At 37.4% G+C, this 22,500-nt stretch overlaps 2 protein-coding genes across 4 annotated transcripts in view; one reads left to right on the top strand and one right to left on the bottom strand.

Annotated features, from left to right (window-relative positions):
• Window positions 1–5,218: 5,218 nt before the first annotated feature.
• Window positions 5,219–22,500, bottom strand: part of Cat (Catalase) — an 18,923-nt gene continuing 1,641 nt past the window's right edge. Inside the window, exons 2-10 of the mRNA XM_067114936.1 lie at window positions 17,662–17,833; window positions 17,105–17,246; window positions 16,315–16,465; window positions 15,620–15,816; window positions 13,707–13,824; window positions 13,191–13,328; window positions 11,231–11,440; window positions 10,547–10,699; window positions 5,219–6,479 (exon numbers count right to left, since the gene is read on the bottom strand). Of these exons, the coding sequence (XP_066971037.1) occupies window positions 6,264–6,479; window positions 10,547–10,699; window positions 11,231–11,440; window positions 13,191–13,328; window positions 13,707–13,824; window positions 15,620–15,816; window positions 16,315–16,465; window positions 17,105–17,246; window positions 17,662–17,833 (1,497 nt within the window). The 3' untranslated portion in view covers window positions 5,219–6,263. The remainder of the gene's footprint in view (window positions 6,480–10,546; window positions 10,700–11,230; window positions 11,441–13,190; window positions 13,329–13,706; window positions 13,825–15,619; window positions 15,817–16,314; window positions 16,466–17,104; window positions 17,247–17,661; window positions 17,834–22,500) is intronic.
• Window positions 16,362–22,500, top strand: part of LOC136845106 (glycine-rich protein 1-like) — a 154,546-nt gene continuing 148,407 nt past the window's right edge. For all 3 annotated transcript variants that reach the window (XR_010855070.1, XR_010855071.1, XM_067114937.1), the window contains exon 1: window positions 16,362–16,486. The gene's annotated coding sequence lies outside the window, so the exon portion shown is untranslated. The remainder of the gene's footprint in view (window positions 16,487–22,500) is intronic.

The following is a 22,500-nucleotide window of genomic DNA, read 5'->3' as shown; positions in this document are numbered from 1 at the left end:
ACCCAGGTTTGACAGCGGTGGGTAACCGCTCTGTGAACCGTGGAGTATTTTTTTTTTTTTTTGTGGTGGGGTGGAGAAGGCTGAGGAGGGATAATATATAATATAAAATATATATATATATATATATATATATATATATATATATATATATATATATATATATATATATATATATATATATCAATCGTCTTGAGCTGAACGAGAAGAGAACAGGCAGCAATGTGGTATAGCTGGAGGTAATTAAAATGCGCGACAAACTAACACAAAAGCAAATTGCATAAGATTTTCCTCCTGTCACACCTTTCAAACCTCTTACTCCCAATTTCCCTTTCAGCACCGAATAACCTTATCAAAGGTGCCAGCACTTGGTCCTTGCCCTAGATTGTACATTGTATTCTATCTTAACCTAAAAAAACAAAGACCAGGTGGACGAGATTCTATTGACCGAGCAGCGAGGCAAAATAAATCTCTCCGCCTTCACGGAGAAGAGCGCAATATGTAAGGACGGACGCCAGGCCTAGTACCTACTAATCTCATCAGAGACTTCCTGGAAGGGAGATAAATGTAGCCGCCAGGATTAGCGCCTGGGAAGAAGGATTTTTTTTCCCTACACCTTTCCTTCCTCGTGTGGCTTTGGGCGTTGTGTATGTGTGTAGGTATGTGTTTATGTATGTATGTATGTACGTTTGTAATGGCAAATATATGTGTATGTTTATTTATATATATATATATATATATATATATATATATATATATATATATATATATATGTACCCAGTGTATGAATGTTCAGATATGCATGTATGTATGTATATTATACAAATAACAAATACTGACCCCCAAATATCGTTTGATATCAAATTCACTATACCTGAGGAATAACTTCCTCCCAAAGGAAATTATAACTGATAAGTGCTTCTGCCCCCTCCAGCATTCAAACGAGAGGACTTGGCTAAACCACTCGGCTGTCAAATGGCTTTGTATTTCTGAATATTAAAATAAAAAGCCACATGTGCATATGTGATAAAAAATTCTTGTACATAATACAACCGTTTCAGTGTTTATGGTGGGTACAAACTTTTCCAACATTGAATATATTCTCCTTGTTCTGTCCCTCTATAGTCAAACCAAAGCATGCGTGCTCTCCATCCCAGATAGAGCAAGCTGATTTAGGTCTGGTTGCTCCCACTTGGCATGTAGATCTCAGTCCTGGGTTAGTTCAATGTGCTTCTGCAAGTGGTGGTATTAAGGTCTCTTAGCTGCAGGCCATTGCCCATTGGTCAGCCAGATACCTTGTGAAGTTTATCCTGTGTGCTCAGATTGTTGGTGGTGCTACAGCTCCTGTGAAGACTTGTAGGATGCTGGCTAAACCAATATAAAGGACGTTTGGACAATTTTCTTCCCTTTATCAAAAGAATTTCCTTCATTTGAAATTTAAGCTCACAGGATCATGGAAATTCTTTAATGGTTCTAAAAAGTCCCCCTTTTTTTGCAGCAGAGCAGTTAGTTGAATCCCTTTCCCATCAATAATCTCAACACCTTATCCAGCGTTTGAATCTCACTGAGGTCACTTTGTGAGCTAGGTTCCACTCCCAGTTTCTCCCCTGATGTCCAGTACTGCAGGAGGTGATCCCTACTGGAGGAGTTTGGGGTCACAGAGAAGAGGTCTCATTTCCTTTTCTCTCCTGAGAGGAGGCCTAAGAGATCTCATTCCATTTTCTTTCCTCTGAGAGGAGACCTAAGAGGTCTCACTACCTTTCCTTTCTCCTCTGAGAGAAGGCCTAAGAGATCTCATTCCCTTTTCTTTCATCTGACAGGAGGCCTAAGAGGTTTCATTACCTTTTCTTTCAAATGAGAGGAGGCCTAAGAGGTCTCATTACCTTTTCTTTCTTCTGAGAGGAGGCCTAAGAGGTCTCATTACCTTTTTCCTCTGAGAGGAGGCCTAAGAGGTCTCACTACCTTTTCTGTCATCTGAGAGGAGGCCTAAGAGGTCTCATTCCCTTTTCTTTCATCTGAGAGGAGGCCTAAGAGGTCTCATTCCCTTTTCTTTCCTCTGAGAGGAGGCCTATGAGGTCTCACTACCATTTCTCTCAGCTGAGAGGAAGCCTAAGAGATCTCATTCCCTTTCTCTTTCATCTGAGAGGAGGCCTAAGAGGTCTCATTACCTTTTCTGGCCTTAGAGGTCTCATTCCTTTTCTCTCCTATGAGAGGAGGCCTAAGAGGTTTCACTACCTTTTCTTCCCTCTTAGAGGAGGCCTAAGAGGTCTAAATACCTTTTCTCTCATCTGAGTCTTAGGCCTCATTCCATTTTCTTTCCTCTAAAAGGAGTCCTCTGAGGATTCTTTTCCTTTTCTTTCCTCTGAAAGGAGGCCTCCCAGCACATTATTCAACTAATTCCTTGAAAGGGAGATCTCAGTTGTCTTTACTCCTGAGAAGATGATCTAGATGTTTGATGAGGATCCTTGCTCCCAACTAGACCAATCGCCAACTCTGGGAGGAAGGGAGAATCCACTGGTTCAAGCCTCTCCCATACTTGAAAGAGACTAGGCTAAGCCAGGGAACTCTTCTAGTACTACATCTTTCTACCCATGGACAAGGTCAATAATGCTTGGAAAGGATAGGCCAGTAGTTCCCAGTATCTTCAGTGTCAGACTCTGCTCAAGAAAATATGAGTGTGTGTGTATGGTCCCAAGAAAAAGGTTATGTGGCTGAAGACAGCCGGCAAGATTGGTAAAGCCAGTCTGTAATTCAGTAGAACTTTCCTTGAGGGGAAAGAGCCAAGAGAGTAGAATTACCCTATATAGTCTGTACTTGACATCATGCCTGGAAATCTCTCTCTCTGACATTAGATAAAATGTCTATGATGATTTCACCGTATGGTTGGTCAGCTACTGAAGGAGTAACCTCAAAGTCAGGTCCTGTACTTATGTTAACAGCAAGACTATTTACCCCATTTTATGACTGACAGTCTGTCCAACCCTGACTTGGCTGCCAGCTTCCTGACCAGATAACACTCAAGCTAACAATTTTTAACTGAACCTGCCAAAATTACAGGATCAGGAGATTTGGATGTACTGTATGTCACTTGATGAAAAGACTTACTTACCACTTGGAAGAACAAGGACTACTTCAACTTAAATCAGTTATTTCCTTGTACCAAAATGCTAGGCTTCTAACCCATAAAATTTGAAAAACGCTCATGTTAGCATTTATTGCATTTATCATTATTTAGTTTTTTGTCAGGGGTTCCCTGGGTTCCTAAATCATAAATATAATGTTCACCTATCAAAATTTCACAATATCATTAGCTGGTGTAACATGTTTATCTCATATGAGTATATGAAGGATGAATGGTCCCTTGATGTAGATGAATACTGCATTTGGCAGAGATGTAACTAGTTTGGCTTTTGCATTGCTTGCAAAAGCATTTGGGGGTTAGGCAGTGATGTCTTTTTCTCATGTCCCTGAAGCAAGAAAACCCATTCAAACAGAATGTAAATGTGAATCTTAACTTGTTCTAATATTGTTGTGGATAGCTCCAATCGAGTTCAGTGAATGTAGCCACTACAGCTACTGGCAGCACAATGCTAGCACAGTAATGCTAGATGCTTCAGTTTTGATACTGTATGTCAGTATTGGAATATTGTTTTCCTGTCTGGATTCCAGCATCCTTCCAGGGTACCTATTGGAACTGGAATATAAAATTTAGGCCAAAGGACAAACACTGGTACCTATGGGGTCATTCAGCGCTGAAATGGAAAAAAAGTAAAAAGGTCTTGAAGGTGTAGCGGGGGGAAAACCTCGCAGTTGCACAATGAAACAATTGTTAGGAGATGGTAGCAAGTAAGATGGAAGAAAGAGAATGTGAACTAAAGTTCAGTAATAGGAATGAAAGGGGTTGCAACTAGGGGCCAAAGGGAGACTGCAAAGAACTTCTGTAATATCATTTTCCTGCCAGGGTGCCAGTATCATCCTGGAATACCTATCTTTTAGACAAGATTGCTCAGAAATGATTTCCCTTTTTTCTCAACAATAGCAGTTATCACTTAGGCCTTTGCTGAAAGACATCCTACTTGCTCATTTCCCATCAGCTGTATTAATAAATGATTTCTATTTGTGGCTTAAGGGCTGCACCTCTATATTTTCTGCATGTCACTCCACCTGTCAGAGCATCTGCATCCATATTAGTTTGAGATGCTTTGATAGATAGAATATACAATATAGGCCAAAGGCCAAGCACTGGGACCCCAAGAGGTCGTTCAGCACTGAAAGGAAAATTGAGAGTAAGAGGTTTAAAAGGTGTAACAGGAGGAAAACCTCACATTTGCACCATGAAACGTTGTTAGAAGAGGGTGGAATGTAAGATGACAGCAAGAATATGATTGGAGGTACAGTAAAAGGAATGAAAGGGGTTGCAGCTAAGGGCCAAAGGGACGCTTCAAAGAACCTTAAGAGTAATGCCTACAGTGTACCGCGTGAAGTGCACTGACGGCACTGCACCCCTACTGGGGAGATGCTTTACTTGACCCATTGCAACAGTACCAGTGATCGTACATTCCCTCTGCCATAAAGCTGTTAAAAAATCTTCAGAGCTATCTCACTGGTGCTGAAGATCTTTTAAGTAAGATGGTACAGTACTACTACTGTACTGTATTTTAAAATGTTACGCGTCTTTGCCTAATTTTTTCTTTCTTTTATTAGGAAGTATGTATGAACTGTAAATATATTCACCAGCTTGCTGAATTATCTTTTTTAATTTCACTTTTTCATAGTTTTATTCAGTCCTGGTCGTTTCGGCCACAAGTCATTTAGGCTGTAACATCCAAAACAACATAAGACGTATCTTTATGGTATTTACTGTTACGTTTGTGGTATTTACCATCATTATTTTATATTTTACTTACATTCCCAAGGGGCTGGTACTAAACAGTGCTCATTTGGCATGTAAAACGCCTAAATGACTTGAGGCCGAAATGACCCAAACTCATTTTATTTTGCCACTTTCCCCCATATGAGAAATCTTTTTAATAGTGGCTTATAATGGCCTTTTAAGGCTATTCTGTATCAATTCTTGTTCATTTCAAACAACAATAATAATAAAAATAAATAATAATAATAATAATCATGAATTCTTTGGACCCGCAGTTGGACTCTAAGAAGCTGTGTTGGTCATTGGCTTAACCTGTGATCTATAAAGGTTCAAATAAAATAAAGTTAATTCATTATAACTGCAATATATCTATAACTGTAAATACAAAAATACTCTTGTACAGCATATACCTTTCTTTGTCCTGTGGTGAATGTGTACCTTACTGCAGAAAACAAACTTTTGCATTGTTGTTTTTGTGCAAAACTGTCCAGCATTAAACAGTAGACTCCCCTAAAAACACAAACTAAAAATAATAAACTACACATAAAGTATTTCAAAAAGTGATTTAAGAATTCTGATGTTTTGAAATTTGTAGTGCTCGACTTGTATTGGGTTTTATGTTACAAAATCCTTGAAAACTCTTAGCTAAGCAACCATTGAGCTACATCTGACCTCAACAACCTTGTATAGCATCAAAGACCCTATACAACAACTTGTAACTTCTTAACTTCTTTGAACGGAGACATCTATAATCACGTCAATAAAAGTTTTGTTTTAATTAAAATTCCAACGGAAACTATTGGTACTGGACTGCATAGCAATCAGGATAATTATTATTTATGAAAGTCACAGATTTCAATATTTCAAGAGACATCATGATAGCTGCCCTTTAAGGTTTTAAAAGTTAGAGGTCATTACTGTTTGCTGCATAAGGAAAACTAACAAAACCCAAAATTTAAAAGGAATCTCTCATGGATGACATGCACTCATATGGTGAAATAATATAGATAAAATATATAAACCTTTCTCTCTTAAAACTACTTTACTCTACCCTGGGTAAATTAGCTGAATTAAAAGTGCAAGATTGTACCCAGAAGTGCTTCATACTTGACATACAGTATTATGATAAGTACCTTACAGCAACGTAAACAAATGGAATAACATTGAAAAAAATAAAATATTGCATAAAACAAAAGAAAATATATCTCCCATCATACCAACCATATGACATTGTATTTATATGAAGGAATATTAGTGTACTTAGCTTCTACTAATAGGCACCAATACATTACAGACAAATGCAATACAATATTTAAATTATATATCAAACTTCCTTAATTATTATTATCACTGATCACTGATATTACAAAGCTACAAAACTTCGTCCCTTTCTTTATAGCTTGGCATTGGAAGCAGGAGCAGCTACGAGGTTCAGAGGTTGAGACGCTGCCTTCTGCAGTTTTTCGAGAGACCTGCGTACTCCAGCGCCATACTCAGGATCAGCCTGGCTGAAGTTGTTGATGGCACGATCTTGCAAGAACTTCTGCGCGTTCACGAGGTGGCCGGCAATGTTGCTGACTAACCGCTGGCGTTCCTCTTCGTTCATGACCTGCGGAAGCAAAGAAGTCATTGATCAGGTAACATTTAGTTTTACAGATGAGTTCTCAATCTGATTTGATACAGTTCATGTTTGTACAAATGACAAGGCCCTATTAAGACCGGGGGTTTGTTTCGTATATGAACAAACTGCTATTTACTCAAGCTTTTTTCCTGCCTCAAGAAGAGAGACCCAGGGTTGGAATGTAGGTTAAAACTGACAGTTTGTTAGTTAAGGAGGGTCTTCTGAGTCTTACATGGAGCAGACTCACCATTCATGAAACTCCTCGCGTGCCCATGTTCTTTAATTTTATATAACAGCATTTAATCACCATCATTCTTCAGTTGAATAAGGTTCTTTTGAAGTCTTTCCTATAACAGAACAGTTTATTTTACCCTGTGCTGTATAAAAGATGGTGTATTTTGATTAGGATAAAGGTATTGTTAACTTTCTCCTAAGTGTTACTGTTTCTCTTAGTGTTCCCATTGTAGACAGAAGAAAACACTAAAGTTGGAAGATATTCTGATTGTTCCTGGTATTTCTTTACTTAAACAGTAATCCTAACACAGTACTGTTTTATGGTTCAATTCTCAACCAATATTCAGTTTCCTAAAATGTAGGTGGAGACTGAAACTGGTTGATCTGGCCCCAGTACAAATCCATCCATCAATTGTTCGGGCCAAATATGATTCCTGCCCTAATTGATTCACCCCCAGTCAATCAAGTACTGTACTGACACCACCCTACTTATGAACATTCAACTTGGCAAACATTCAGAAATACAAACAAATGGGATCGGAAGTTCAAATTTTGTTTTGTGCGCTTGTTCTGTATGTACAATACTTATGTACAGTATATTTTCTTTTAGGATGAAAAACCGTACAGTTCTGTATTGATTTTATATCACACTGTACTTAAATAGGCATGAAGAGTATAACAAACTCACAAACAATTCAGCATACAAACAGCAATCCGGAACATAACTCGTTTGTAAGCAGGGTGGTATCTGTAACCTGTGCGTGGCGTCTGGTAATTTATCAGTGCCACTGGTCTGACTGTGGTACAAGGCCAAGTCAAACTTCCCTCAGCTAATTTTTAAAAATCCTGGATGGAGATATTTGCTTCATAAAAACAATGGTGCATCATTAGCAAAAAGAATCACACTCAGGCAACAGATGTTTTATGGGTTTACAACAAATTATACGCTTGTTAACCTTGCGAAGCACTGACAGTGCAAATTCATTCACACCGAAATTTATTCATTACTTTGCCTAGTCTATTCATTTTGTCCAAGATGATTGTACTTTATCTGCAACAAGAAAACTCCTCATTCCTTCCAGAATTTAACAAGGATGACCTTTACTTTTCAGGGTATTTGAAAATACAAATGATGAAGCAAAGTTCATTTATAATAGTTTTCTATTTTCTGTTATAACTAAATATATTGCACACAAAAATTATATACAAACAGGAAGTAATGATTACGTATGTGGAAAATTGATAATACAGTGCTTCATAATTAAACACTAAAATTTAACAAGTGCACAATTTTTGTATAACTACAAAAAATTGGGATTCAGTGTAACAATAAGTACAGTATTAATAATTAGTTAACAACTACATAAGATTTTTATCAGCTTGGATGAAGGAAGTTTTCATTACTTTGGGACCACACCCTGTTTTTACCATTCTGAGTCAGAAACACCATTGGTGATTCCTTTAGTTTAGGGGTTGCTTGTTACTTTAATCCCTTGCAGGTGAGATGAGTGTCAGCCTCTTTTGATGAACAGTCACTATGGATCCCCAGGTTTTTATAATAAGAGTTTCTAATAGCAACAGGCAATGTCAAGTCTATTTCCAGGCTACAATGAAGTGTGTACTTAATGTACTACCAGTGATATAGTACATCACTGGAAGTACATTAAGGTAAATCTGGGGCTAGAGCTGTTTAGTGACATTAGCAGAGGCCCCAAAAGCAATGAAGTATTTTTCTTTCAAGAAAACATTAAGCAACAAAAGTCAGGAAAGATCTTTTCTGAGATCACAGTCCAAAAGAGACCTAAGTGACCATCACAATTTAAAAGGCTTGGGGATATCAACAAACACATAACCCTGCTTAGTTACTGTAGAAATTCAGACTTACATTAATTAGGATGTTATATGACTGGCACCTGTCAACCCACATAGTCAGTATTTAATCAGTTACAAAAACAGAAACCAGTTACGTTGTGAAAAATGTTTGGAAAACAGATGCCTTTAATCAACAATGAGAGTATGACTGGAGATTTTGAGCACCACAAATCAGCATAAATATCAACAGGTACAATGACATTTCAACAAGAGGAATTATTATTGTTGAAAAATGACTCACAACTTTCCAAGACCAACTGATGGGGACTCAAACGCCAATAATATGAGGCAGTTGAATAACGTCATATGCAAGGTACCACAGAAGAACGTCATATGCAAGGTACCACAGAAGAACAAGATCAGACATTATGGGAGAGAAGAGAAAAATCTCCAGGCTGCTATATTATTATGGATTAACTTAGTAACAAGTAAATCATTCTGTCGTCAGTGATCCTCACACCAGCATATGTAAGTGACTTTAACAGAACTAGCTTAGAAAGCAAACATGATTACACACACTCTCAGGGTAAGAACAGGTTGGCTTTGCATTTTTTTGCTTCTTCATGCTAGTAAGTGCACAGTTGAACATATCTGACAGTCTGTAAACCTTCTGCTGCATCTCCTTGGTGACCAATCAAAGGAGCTTCTGTGACTCCGGTCTCTGAATAATCCACACGGTTCCATTACAAGATCATATGCCTGGGGGTTATCGAGTGAGGTTTGCAATAAGGAAGGTTTTTAGGCAAAGATGCAAGTAGAATTTCAAACCTCATGTAAAGTATTACCATTGCATCAATACCAAGTAGTGTGACAGTGTACAGCAAAATGTGTGTGGGTGGTGTACCTCTCCACTTTCTACCCCTGTTCCCATTTTAGCAAACATTTTTCTTATCTTTTTCATGAAAAGAGGAGAAAACAAAGCAATTGGAACCAGTAACACACACTAAACACATTCAAATGTACTGTCATAATAAAAGCCTTGATTCTCTCATGATGAAAAATAATCAACCTCTGAATCAGAACCTCACTTTCAGCCTTAGGGGTTTGTTAAAAACCCCTTACACTGTTTTAAAAAATGCATCACTAAATAATCTTACATCCAAAACAAGTAATTTCAACATTTATGTTATCCTGAAGAGTGAGCAAAGTTCACAAGTTATATCAAGTTAGGTTACTTGCACCAAAGGATAGTGTTCAGTGGGACACTTTGCTCTGAATATTGAAGGTATCCTTACACTGACTACCAGGGATGTGGAGGGTGTTTCACTATATCTTGTCGATATACTTGCAGTTTATTGAAAGTGATCACCACAGTAGTGAAAAATACAGCTGTGGAATGGAATATGAAATTTAGGCCAAGGCCAAGCACTGAGACCTAGAGGTCATTCAGTGCTGAAAGGGAAAAAGAGTAAACAGGTTACCAAGGTGTCACGGGGAAAACCTCACAGTAGCACCATGAAACAGGCTCAGTAATGCTTTGCTAATCTTAACAAGTAATTTTACATTGCCTCTTCATAGAGTAGTGGAAACACCAGTAAAATAGAGTATAATTCTGTGCCCTTGAAAGAAGAAAATTGCTTTTATAATTTTTCATTTTATCTGAACCCCAAATACAAAAAACAAAACCAGGGTTTTGCTTTAGCTATCTTGTTTCTTTTTCTTAACTAAATGCAACCTGCTGATGGTGGAGCATTTGTATGAATCTATCATTCTGAAGCTGTTTACAGTTAGAGTGTTAGTTCACTGAAAACTAACAAAACAAACTTGTTTAGTCAATTAACCACTACTCCACATCAGTAACTTTATATCAGTTTTATGCTAGGTGTACAAATAAATATTAAATCAATCTACCACCCTCCTATTTGTAAATTAACAAGACTGTGCAGACTAAAGAACGCCACAACACCATACCACGATGCAATACAATTTGAAACTGTCAAGTAACTTACTTGTCTAAACAAGTTACCAGCTTGGGTAAAGTTATCTTCATCAGCGCTGTTGTACCGACTAACATCAGTTGAGCAAGCAAACGTGGACTCTGAATGCCTTTTACAATCCATTGGTCCAGAGAAGCTGTTTGGGAAGTAATTGGGAGCACTTTCCTGTAAAAAGAGTAATCATACAGTCTCTAAAAGTGATTAGAAACTACAGTACTAGCGGCTTCATGGATCTGGAAAATTACTCAAGCAGGGTTTTTATTCCATCCTTTTTAATGGCCATACAATAATAGTGACAGTATTAACTGCTTAAACTATTACCCATACAATATCTGCATATCAATTAAGAAGGAAAAAAAGCACAAATTGAATAACAAATATATTTAGAAGCACAAACAGTTTCAGAGCGTCATACTCCTGCAGTGTGGACACATTGTGTCCCCTCACTGCAGAGGGAGCCTCTGCAGTGTGGACACACTCAGTGTCCCCTCACTGAAGAGGGAGCATGATGCCCCAAAACTGCTTGTGCTTCTAAATATATTTGTTCTCCTATTTGTGGTTTTTTCTTCAAGTTTCAAAGGTTGATACTGATCGATGTCAATTAGGAGAAGACTGAAAAACATTTACCAATATTTCTAATGTTACTACCATGATGAGGAGCATCATGTTATACTCAAGTAACTACTGTATAATTACCTGGTTGTAGTCGACGGTCATTGGCCCATCTCGCTGGTAGTTCCTTGCACGAGAGCGATAAGGACAATTGACAGGTATCTGAGTGTAGTTTGCGCCTAGCCTATGGCGATGGGTGTCATTGTAGGAGAAAAGACGTCCTTGCAACATCTTGTCAGGCGATGGTTCAATGCCAGGAACCATATTTGCTGGAGAAAAGGCAATCTGCTCCACCTATAGAATTGGAAAGGAATCTTTAATACCATATCTTTGATGAGTTGAAAATCACGCTAACATCATGAGTCTCTAAATAAAATTAATTAACACAAGAAATAGCATCATCTAGTAAAACATTAACATCTTGTTTAAACAAAAGCAAAAAAGTGCTCTGATTATGACAAGTTAGCATTTCTAACCACAATCTGCTTGAACTTTCTGAAAGATTCCTTCAACTGTATATTAATAAAGACGACAAATTTACCTCCCAAAGTAACAGACTAAATAACTGATATGAGAAACGTTAAAAAAGTTGGCACTAATGTATAGTCCACACACACAAAAGCCCATTGAGAAGGTACACTATAGCAAAAATTAAAGTTCATTTTTCCCCTGGAACAAGAAACTTCCTACACATGGAAACACAACTCTCAAATGTCTTCTGTTGAAGAAACATGCAGAAAGTTTCATATTCCAAGGTACCTCCCTGCATACAAATTCTCCAGGCAATCCAGGTGCACTGTAGTCAATCAGTCATGCATAAGGTACTACAATAAGATTTGTATTTACTAGCTGAAAGCTTTAGACAAGTACTGTGGATTTGTTTAGCAGACACCCAAACCCTCAACTGTTCTGTGATTTCTGAAATTAACATTCAGATGCAGATACTTGCTATTCTCTTCTTTATTCTTTTCTTCAAATACTCAGCTGAAAACCCTTAAAGACAGAGTCACCAGACTGTAAACCCAAGAGGGTTCCAAAGGGAAATCTGGCTAAAGAGATGTTATGGGGAAAGGTGATATATAAATAAATAAGAGTGAGTAAAAAATAAAACCAATACACCTGAAATTCAGTACATGTCAGCAGAGAGCAAGAATGAATTTGCTCCTCGCTTAATATCTGGAGATCAGAAGATTCCACAACTGCACTTGGCAAACTATTCCACATACACTTTGAAATTGAAATACATAATAAGATCATTCTCGAAGTAACAACAGGATGGCAATGCAGTTAAAATGACAGAGTTTCAGTAAGCTAAGGTAGAGGAACAGATGGAGATTTAATCTATATTTATAACATGCAGTTGGATACAGAGAAGGCTAGTGCATCAAATGAGGACATGAAATATATGCACCCAATTTGCCTGTACTGTATAAAACAGGCAAAATAAAATATGCCAGTATAACTGCATTGCCTAAAAAAATAATGCTGATAAATAACCAAAGGAATAACTTAGTAAAAATCCTAAGTGTGCACCAGTTATGTTAAAGCTAAAACTTTGTAAGACTGTGTTGGTAAAGGGAAGACATTGTGGATTTCATATCTTCAATATTTCAGAGCAAAACAACTTATCTTTTAAAAAATGCTAAAATAAAGTGTAGTGAAATCTCACAGTCAAGCGTTCAGGTGCTGTATCAGTATTTATTATTATTATTATTATTATTATTATTATTATTATTATTATTATTATTATTATTATTATTATTATTATTATTACTCAGAAGATGAACCCTATTCATGTGGAACAATCCCACTGGAGTAACAGAAGGCAATAAGAAATACAGAAAGAAGAGATCAGTTATTAGAAAATAAAAAAATTAACTAATAAATATATTGATAAAACTGTAAATTATAAAATACAAGAAGAATTGCTTTGGGTAGTAATGCACTGCATCTTAGCGTGAATTTTTGAGGTAGGCATAAATCAGCATACGGCTATTTCCTTGCATAAAGAGTAATGACCAGTCTTCGTTAAAGAATCACTCACCTCTGCAAAGTAGTTCTTGGGATTTCTGTCGAAGGTGAGGCGTCCCACTGGGATGAGAGGGAATTCCTTGTGTGGCCACACTTTGGTCAAGTCGAAAGGATTGAACCGGTGCTTCTCAGCCTCTTCGTATGTCATAACCTGGTTTGTTGAAGATAAAAGATGTAGAATTTAATATATTCCATATCTTAAATAGATTTTAAACATTCAAGGGCTTTACAAAACTTTTTCATGACATCATTTAATGAGGAATTTAATGCCATACCCGAATGCACAGATTGTATGAGGGATAGCTTTTAATATATTTTATACCTTAAATTGACTTTATATATTCAAAGGCTCTACAAAACTTTTTCATAATGACATTTAATGTACAATTTACAGTCATGCCATACATGGATGTACAAAGTATATGAGGGGTAGAATTTAATATATTTTATACTTAAATTGATTTTAAATATTCAAATGCTTTACCAACCTTTTTCAGAAATACCTTTAAAGAGGAATATAATGCCATACCTGGATGTACAGAGTATATGATGGGTAGTCTCCATCTTCAATAGCATTGTACAAATCACGAATAGCATAATCAGGATCAGTTCCAGCTATATCGTCGGCCTTCTCCGCACTCAAATTTCTGAAATTCAGTTGTGAATTACGTATACAGCTTAAATCTTTTATTATTTTATTTTATTTTATTTTTTTTTTGTCTATCGCAGTCATCTTATTCGACTTGGTGGTTTTTATAGCGTGGGGTTCCTGGTTGCACCCTGCCTCCTTAGGAGTCCATCACTTTTCTCACTATTATTATTATTATTATTATTATTATTATTATTATTATTATTATTAATAATATTATTATTCACTGAAAAGAACGGCACTAAGTATGCCACTGAACTTATATTGTGCCTTCTCAACTTGTTTGCCTCAAAGAGGTATTATTATTATTATTATTATTATTATTATTATTATTATTATTATTATTATTATTATTATTATTATTATTATTATTATTATTAGTCAGAAGATGAACCCTATTCATGTGGACCAAGCTTCCAAAGAATATGGTGTTCACCCGAAAGAAATAGCAGAAGATAATAGGAGATGCAGAAAGAAGTGAGCAGTTACTGTATTAGAAAAGAAAAAATAAATTATATTAAATAAATACTGTAGATAAAACTTTAACTAAATTATCAAATACAAGAATTGTTTTAGGGTAGCAATGCATATTTTCGCTAGAACTTTCCTTATGTATTCCATTCTTTTATTTATGTTTTTACAAACGACAAGCCTATAAAAGTACTAGGCCCCCCAAAATCCTAAAGTAACCCTGGATAATTTATGAAAATATACACTAACTTTTGAAAACCTGTACAGAATTCAAAGGTAAAGGAATTATGCTTTGTATATAAAACTGTAAAAAGAAAATGAAAACTCAGTAACCACACTGTCAGTTATGTTGAACAATAGTGCACAATGTGTGTGACACCACCACACTCCGCATTCGCCAGATTTCTTTGTTATATAAATTTTCTGTGTTTACTGTTTTCTCTGTGCAGTACAGTACTTGCCTGTACAATGTACATATCTCTCTCTCTCTCTCTCTCTCTCTCTCTCTCTCTCTCTCTCTCTCTCTCTCTCTCTCTCTCTCTCTCTCTCTCTCTCACGAACATCTTTCAGTACAGTGTGACATTCCCATGGAGCCAATCAGTGTATGTACAATGTTCAACTAATTTGCCCAGCTGAGCTGAGGAACCTTTTGCACTCCCATCCAAACCATTCCATCTTCACTTTGCTCATCCATCCAATGGCATCTGCGAGCTTTTATTTGCATTTTTCAATAAGTTCAATCAAGTACTGTAACCAGTGCATATACACATTTGCACAGAGACGCACTAAGAAAGTTATGATCAAAGGGTGTAGTGCAAACAAAGGAAGTGTGGATGACTGAGAGATTACTGTAAAATGTCACTGTTTTTCATGCAACTAAGAAAACTAGTTTCTGATGTATATACTGTAACTGGATACAGTACACTGCTGTACACTAATAACAAGCTAAAATTATGTTAGATAAATGGTGATACTTTACGCTCCCTTCCCCGTAGGGAGGGCAGTGCCATCAGGTGCACTGTAGGCATTACATAAGGCTCTTTGCAGCATCCATACAGCCCCTAAGTGCAATCCCTTTCATTCCTTTTACTGTACCTCTGTCCATACTCTCTTTCTTCCATCTTACTTTCAACCCTCTCCCAACAATTGGTTCATAGTGCAACAGCGAGGTTTTCTCCCTATTTACTCTCGATTCCTCTTTCAGCGATGAATGACTTGATAGGTGCCAGCATTTACCCTTTGGTCTAAATTTTATACTGTAATGCAATTCCACTTTACACTTCCTTTTATCATATTCATTCAACTCACAAAAATGAACTTACCTGATTCCTTGGTCAGTCTTGTAGTGGAATTTACAGTAAACGGCTTTTCCCTCAGCATTGACCAGCTTGAAAGTGTGAGAACCATAACCATTCATATGCCTGTAGCCATCAGGAGTACCTCGATCTGAGAAAAGGATGGTGACCTGGTGCGTGGTCTCGGGTCTCAGGGTAATGAAGTCCCAGAACATGTCAGGGTCCTGAAATGGGAAACAAATAAGTTAACCTGAAACCATTTTCATTAAGGTAACCTTGTCAGTCATGCAATGGTACCAAGCTTTACATTTTCTGCCACATCCAATATTTTTCCTTCTTACTGTTTTGGTTTTTGGTGACTGTTTTCATTTTGAAAACCTCAAAAAGCTTGGTTTTAAAATTTCCTCTAGTGCAATAGTGCCTTGATTACTAGAAACCATTTGCAGAATAAAAAGATCTTTTTCTTGTACAGGGAACATATTCAAAAGTTTATTAGTGTTAGTAATGTTGTGTAATACAGTAGTAATTAAAAACCTGAAACTGCATAAGAAACACAGACTGATGAAATGTCTTATATATCAATGTAAATTCCTAGTCCCTCTCCGTGAATGTTTTGGGTGTACAATACACTTTATCAGTATAAATGAATGAATGAATGAAACTGTGGATATCAATTCTTCAAAATCATTAAACATTTGGCATTCTAAAATCCATCCTCTCACCTTTAGATGTGTTGCTGGGTTCCTCTTCTGAGTGTGGATGAATGAAGGGAAGAGAATGGGATCTCGAATGAAGAACACAGGTGTGTTGTTGCCAACCAAATCCCAGTTCCCTTCTTCAGTGTAGAACTTGACCGCGAAGCCACGAGGATCCCTGTTGGAAATCATTTTAGAGGTGAGTTGGTAACACTGCAATTTTTTAATTTAATTGTGCAAAAATTTATATCTTCATGTCGCTACCTGAGGGATCAAGAGATTTTGGTGCATATTTTTTTTATGTTAACATTACACAATAGTCAATGTAAGTGTAGAAAGCATTGAGATTTTCAGTAATCAGTCATGTGTCCTAGAACCAAAGTCTATGCGTGGCCATTACGCACAAAGAAAAAATACAGATATGTCTCCCTTTGGCACAAAAACTATAACCACTGAACAGGGATAAGACACTGGGCTACTGGAGGAGGATAGGGCACTGGGCTACTGGAGGAGGATAGGGCACTGGGCTACTGGAGGAGGATAGGGTACTGGGAGGGCAACACTCCTGCAGCGGGAGACACACAAGGGCATGAATACGTGACACGCACAAAAATAAATCTCAGCTCAGGTCATGAGTGACTTATAGGCATACCCAATAGGATTTTGTTTTTCTAGTTAAGTCAGTGACAGCTGCAGCGTGCCTTGTGCTGAGAAACTCCATTTATGAGAGCGTAGGTTCATATTCCAGTCTGAGAATTAACATTATGCCAATCTGTTTCTAAATCAATCACACGAAGAATATACAACTGCTACTTGCCTGGCTGTGTCTGCAGAACCACTTTCACCTCCTACAGTAGAGAATCTTACAGCAATAGGTGTCTTCTTGCCAATCTCGCTGAATATATTGGCTTTGCAATACTTTTTAATGTCGTGGGTGACTTCAAAGTATCCAAAGGCACCTGGAAGGTAAAGGAAGATTAGATACTTTTCATTACTAAAACTTCCACGGGACTTTGTGTAAAATTTTCTCAACTTAGAAAAAAATACTCTTTCTTTATAGTCTTAGCATATAAGGTGCACTGACGGCAATACCTTCCTACATGCATTATTCTTTTAGGTTTAATGTCTTAACTGATGCAGAATTTCCATTAATTTTCCTCATTTTCATTTTATCGTGCAAGCAAAAGAATGTGATATTTGTTGGAAGTTTGTCCATATCAGCATCATTACAACAACAACAACAATAATAATAATAATAATAATAATAATAATAATAATAATAATAATAATAATAACAGTATTTTCCAAGATGGCATAGCCTAAGCATTCAAAATCCTAAAGCTAGGTCTCCCAAGTTTCAAATCAGGAACTCACCTGCGCCCTTAGCGTGCACTACTCTCTCCGGGATGCGCTCCCTGTCGAAGTGGGCCATCTCGTCCAGGAGTTGGATATCCTGCAGGAGGATAGGACCTCTGGGACCCACTGTCAGGGAGTTGAGCTTGTCTGCCAGGGGACATCCTTGAGAGGTGGTTAAAACTTCAGGAGCCTGCGAAGGAAAGGACAAGGTTAAATTGCTTTCAGTAAATTGTATTGAATTTCATGCTGACAAGTGATTTTTTATTATTTTAGACAAATTATCATTAAGGGTCTCAGATGATAGGGAAATGGATTTGAATATGAAATTTATGCCAAAGACCAAGCGCAGGGACCTATGAGATCATTCAGCACTGAAAGGGAAATTGAGAGTAAGAAAGTATTTGAAGGTGTAACAGGAAGACAACCTCGTGGTTGCACTATGAAAAAATTGTTAGGAGAGGGTGGGAAGTAAGGTGAAAAAAAGAGAATGTGAATGGAGTTACAGTAAAAGGGATGAAAGGGGTTGCAGCTAGGGGCCGAAGGGACGCTGCAAAGACCCTTAAGTAATGCCTACAGTGCACCACGTGAGGTGCACTGACGGTACTACTCCAGTGTATGAGGTTTAATTTATTCATTCGTTAGCTTATCACACAACTTTCACTCTTGTCATTTCTCTCCATGGCTGAAAAAGAGAGAGAGATGAAATGTATGATTCAGGAGGAATGAAGGCACCAAGAGATGATAAAATCAGAAAGCTCAATGAAAAAGTCTGGAGACGGTAAAAGACTGATACAGACTGTAAAAGACTGACACACTGCAGTTTCAGGACAAAACAGGCGACTGAGTAGTGGCACCCAAAAGCATGAATAAAGGATTATGGAGAAGGTGAAGTGGGGATAAGGCAGTATGCAATGAAAACTTATGAGTAAATCTTGAGCAATCACTTCAAGCAAATGCAGGGAAAAAGGTTACTGAACAAGTAGTATTAGACCGAGCCAGCAACTTGCCAGCACGGGCTCTTGCTCCCAGAGCGGCCTGTACAATATTGAATTAAGAACTGCAGAATGAAAGCTATAAAATGGGTACATTGTCTTAAGAAAATGCAGAGTCTTGGAATCTAGATGAAGACAATCAATACCATAGATGGCATTACAAGTCAGAGTGACCGGAGGTGTCTAGAGAGAGGAGAGTGAGATGAGAGAGAGAGGGGTGACTGTAAGAATTTTAATAAATAAATAAATGAAATATGTATATACTGTTTTATATATATACACACACACATACACACTCAATAAACAATGTGAAGCACCCGGGAAATCATATAAGCTTACAAAATGACTCTAAGATTAGATCTTTTCAAAACCGAACAGTGATAATAAGCTATCAGCTTATCTAAACGCTGTAATCTCCTTTCTTATTGTTTTGACTGGTAAACATTCTTCATTTGGAATTTCTCCCTGCAGTTATTCAACCTAGAATATTTTTTCGTTGCCAAAGAAGTCTCAGAACAATTTAGCTATAAGAATTCACTTCTTTTTTCATTTTTTCACTCTCAAATTAGGCATTACTTGAGTTCTTTAAAGTGTCCCTTCCTTAGGCCCCTAGCTACAAAACCACCTTTCATTTCTTTTACTGTACCTCCATTCATAATCTCTCTCTTCCATCTTACTTTCCTGAACCCTCTCCTAACAATTGATTCATAGTGCAACTTCGAGGTTCTCTTCCTGTTACAGTTTTCAAACCTTTCTGTTGTCAATTTCCTTTTCAGCGCTGAATGACCTCATCATAAGTCCCAGTGGAATGGAATATAGAATTTAGGCCAAAGGCCAAGCACTGGGACCTATGGGGTCATTCAGCGCTGGAAAGGAAACTGAGAGCAAGTAGGCCTGAAAGGTGTTACTGGAGGAAAACCTCAAAGCACTATGAAATAATTCTTAGGAGAGGCTGGATACCAAGATGGAAGGAAGATAATATGAACGGAGGTACAGTGAAAGGAATGAAAGGGGTTGCAGCTAGAGGTCGAAGGGACGCTGCAAAGAACCTTTAGTAATACATAGGTCCCAGCGTCTGGCCTTTGGCCTAAAGTCTATATTCTATTCTGTTCACAATCACATTAAATTGGAAGTTCATTAACATACCTTTCGAAATGATTCAAAGATAGTTTCTTTGGTGCTTAAGGAAACTTATAAATCTCCAATTTATAAGTTGTGTTTCAACAGAGATCTTTCACATTCTCAATTGATCCCTGATCCCCTTTTCCTGCCTAGAGCATCCAGATTCTCTGAACAGCAGCACCAGTATGCAATTATTATTATTATTATATTATTATTATTATTATTATTATTATTATTATTATTATTAAATATGCCTCGCTGTCGAACTAATCAGTCCCAGAGGTTATTCCTCACACCGTTGGACTGTGGAACAGCCTCCCAGACGTTGCCGCGCAATTGGAACTTCAGAAGTTCAAGCGAGGATGCAATGCATTACTACCCTAATACAATTCTTCTTTGTATTTTAATATTTTACTTAATTTTTATTTATTTAATATTTTATTTGTTAATGTATCTTTTTCTAATAACTGATCTCCTCTTTCTGTATTTCCCTTTACCTTCTGTTACTTATGAACAACATAATATTCTTTGGAAGCTTGAATTTCAAGTCAGTGGCCCCTTTGGTGGGCTTGTTCCATATGAATAGGATTCATTTTCTGAATAATAATAATAATAATAATAATAATAATAACAGATTAATTGCGTATTGTCAGCCAATCCAGATTACGTATGCCGGCAGCTAGTGGCTTATTTATAGCTTCCCCAGTGAGACTATCGTCATTTTTTTTTAAGTCTGACCGGTGGACTGGACTCTGCTCCCTTCCCTGTGATTGGTTGAACAAGTTTACCCACCCATCCACCGGTTGCCTCTGCCCAGTTTAGGTTGTCTTACGTATGAACCAAATAATTAAGACCACCACATCGGATTTTCTGGGGTCTGGTTCCTTCAGGTCAATTTCACTTATTAAAAAACAATAGGCCTACAAAGGAATTCAATTTTGAATCGTTCTATGTAAGTATAGAGAATTAAGAAAGGTATTGATAGGTTGTTTTCAATTTAAATCTTCCTTTTCCTTATCGTTCAGCCATACACGTGATGTGTAGACACGTGTGCAGTTCTTCACGTGGCTGCCTAATTCAAGAAGTGGCCCAGTCAGCGGCCTAAAATGGTATGTCTCGATGTTTTTCACAAGTGATACCTATTTCGATATTAATTCTACCTTCTCGGTTAAGTAACTACCTCAAAAGGAACAGCAGCGTCTTTCAGGTATCATTTACAACGAACTGCATTGAATCTAGAATTTAGCCCAAAGACCAAGCACTGGGACCTATGAGGTCATTCAGCGCTGAAACGGAAACTGAGCGGTATAAAAAGGTTTGAAAGGTGTAACAGGAGGAAAACCTCGCAGTCGCACTGTGAATCAATTGTTAGGAGAGGGTTGAGGAAAGTAAGATGGAAGAAAGAGAATATGAAAGGAGGTACAGTGAAAGGAACGAAAGGGTTTGCATCTAAGGGCCTAACGAAGGCAAGCTGCAAAGAACCTCAAGTAATGCCTACAGTGCACCGCACTACAGGGAATCATTGCGGCAAGGCTTCCTCACTTGTGCAGTTCGACGTGGTCGAGTTTAGTGTAAACTGAAAGAGATCCACTGCTTATGCCTGGTCTTATCACTTGAATTTTTAGGGGGTATTCATCTGCAGTCTGCTTGCCATCCCGTTTCCCCCAAGGTCATTTGGGACTCTCTCTCTCTCTCTCTCTCTCTCTCTCTCTCTCTCTCTCTCTCTCTCTCTCTCTCTCTGGTCATAGTGCTTGCTGGGACTTTGGCCTAAATCCCATACTCTATCTATCTATCATTTATATAGGTATATAAAATTAATGTCAGAGAAGCTTTAAGACCAGTATTACGCATTAGTATCCAAATTCATGAAGGTCTGACTGATCTCAAGCATTCTGTGGTAACACTTATTCCCCTAAGTTCGAGAGACGCATCATATAATAATCTTAGCGAGTTCAGTTGCATAAACAACCTGAATTTCGATTCTCCTGGGCGCCAAGATGAAGCCTCCAGCATCTTACTCCAAAAAATAAAAATAAGAAAAAACTCGTTTGTCCAAGGTGGGACGCACCACACCACCCTTGCTCGGACGATGCTTATGAAACGAGCTCGATTAGGTCGCTCAGTCTTGTCCTCTCAGACTGAGGAAAGAAAACTGAATTGTTAACTTCCTCTTAAGTAACAAGGAATCACTCAGTCTAAGAGGTTATCAAATGTTAGTTGGTTCTTTGGAGTATAATAGTATTATTATTATTATTATTATTATTATTATTATTATTATTATTATTATTATTATTATTATTATTATTATTCAGAAGTTAAAAACCCTATTCATATGGAACAAGCCCACCAAAGGGGCCACTGACTTGATATTCAGGCTTCCAAAGAATATTATGGTGTTCATTTGAAAGAAGTAACAGAAGGTAAGAGGAAATACAGAAAGAAGAGATCAGTTATGAGAAAAGAAAAAAACAAATTAGCAGATGAATAAATATATAGATAAAAATGTAAGTAAATTATTGCCCTGCTTTGTTTTGCAAAAGCAAAACTAATTATAGTAAAGAATTACTTTTTATTGAGAACTGCCTTTATGAGAGAGAGAGAGAGAGAGAGAGAGAGAGAGAGAGAGAGAGAGAGAGAGAGAGTCGAGCTGTAGGCGTAATAGTTCAGAGAAAAAAAAATTATTTGAGGAAAACGACAAATGTTAATTAAAAAGATTCAATCAAACCTCATCTCTCTCTCTCTC

Source organism: Macrobrachium rosenbergii, chromosome 13 (genome assembly GCF_040412425.1).
Source record: "Macrobrachium rosenbergii isolate ZJJX-2024 chromosome 13, ASM4041242v1, whole genome shotgun sequence".
Taxonomy (NCBI): Eukaryota; Metazoa; Arthropoda; class Malacostraca; order Decapoda; family Palaemonidae; genus Macrobrachium; species Macrobrachium rosenbergii.
This window is presented reverse-complemented; position numbering and strand designations above follow the sequence as displayed.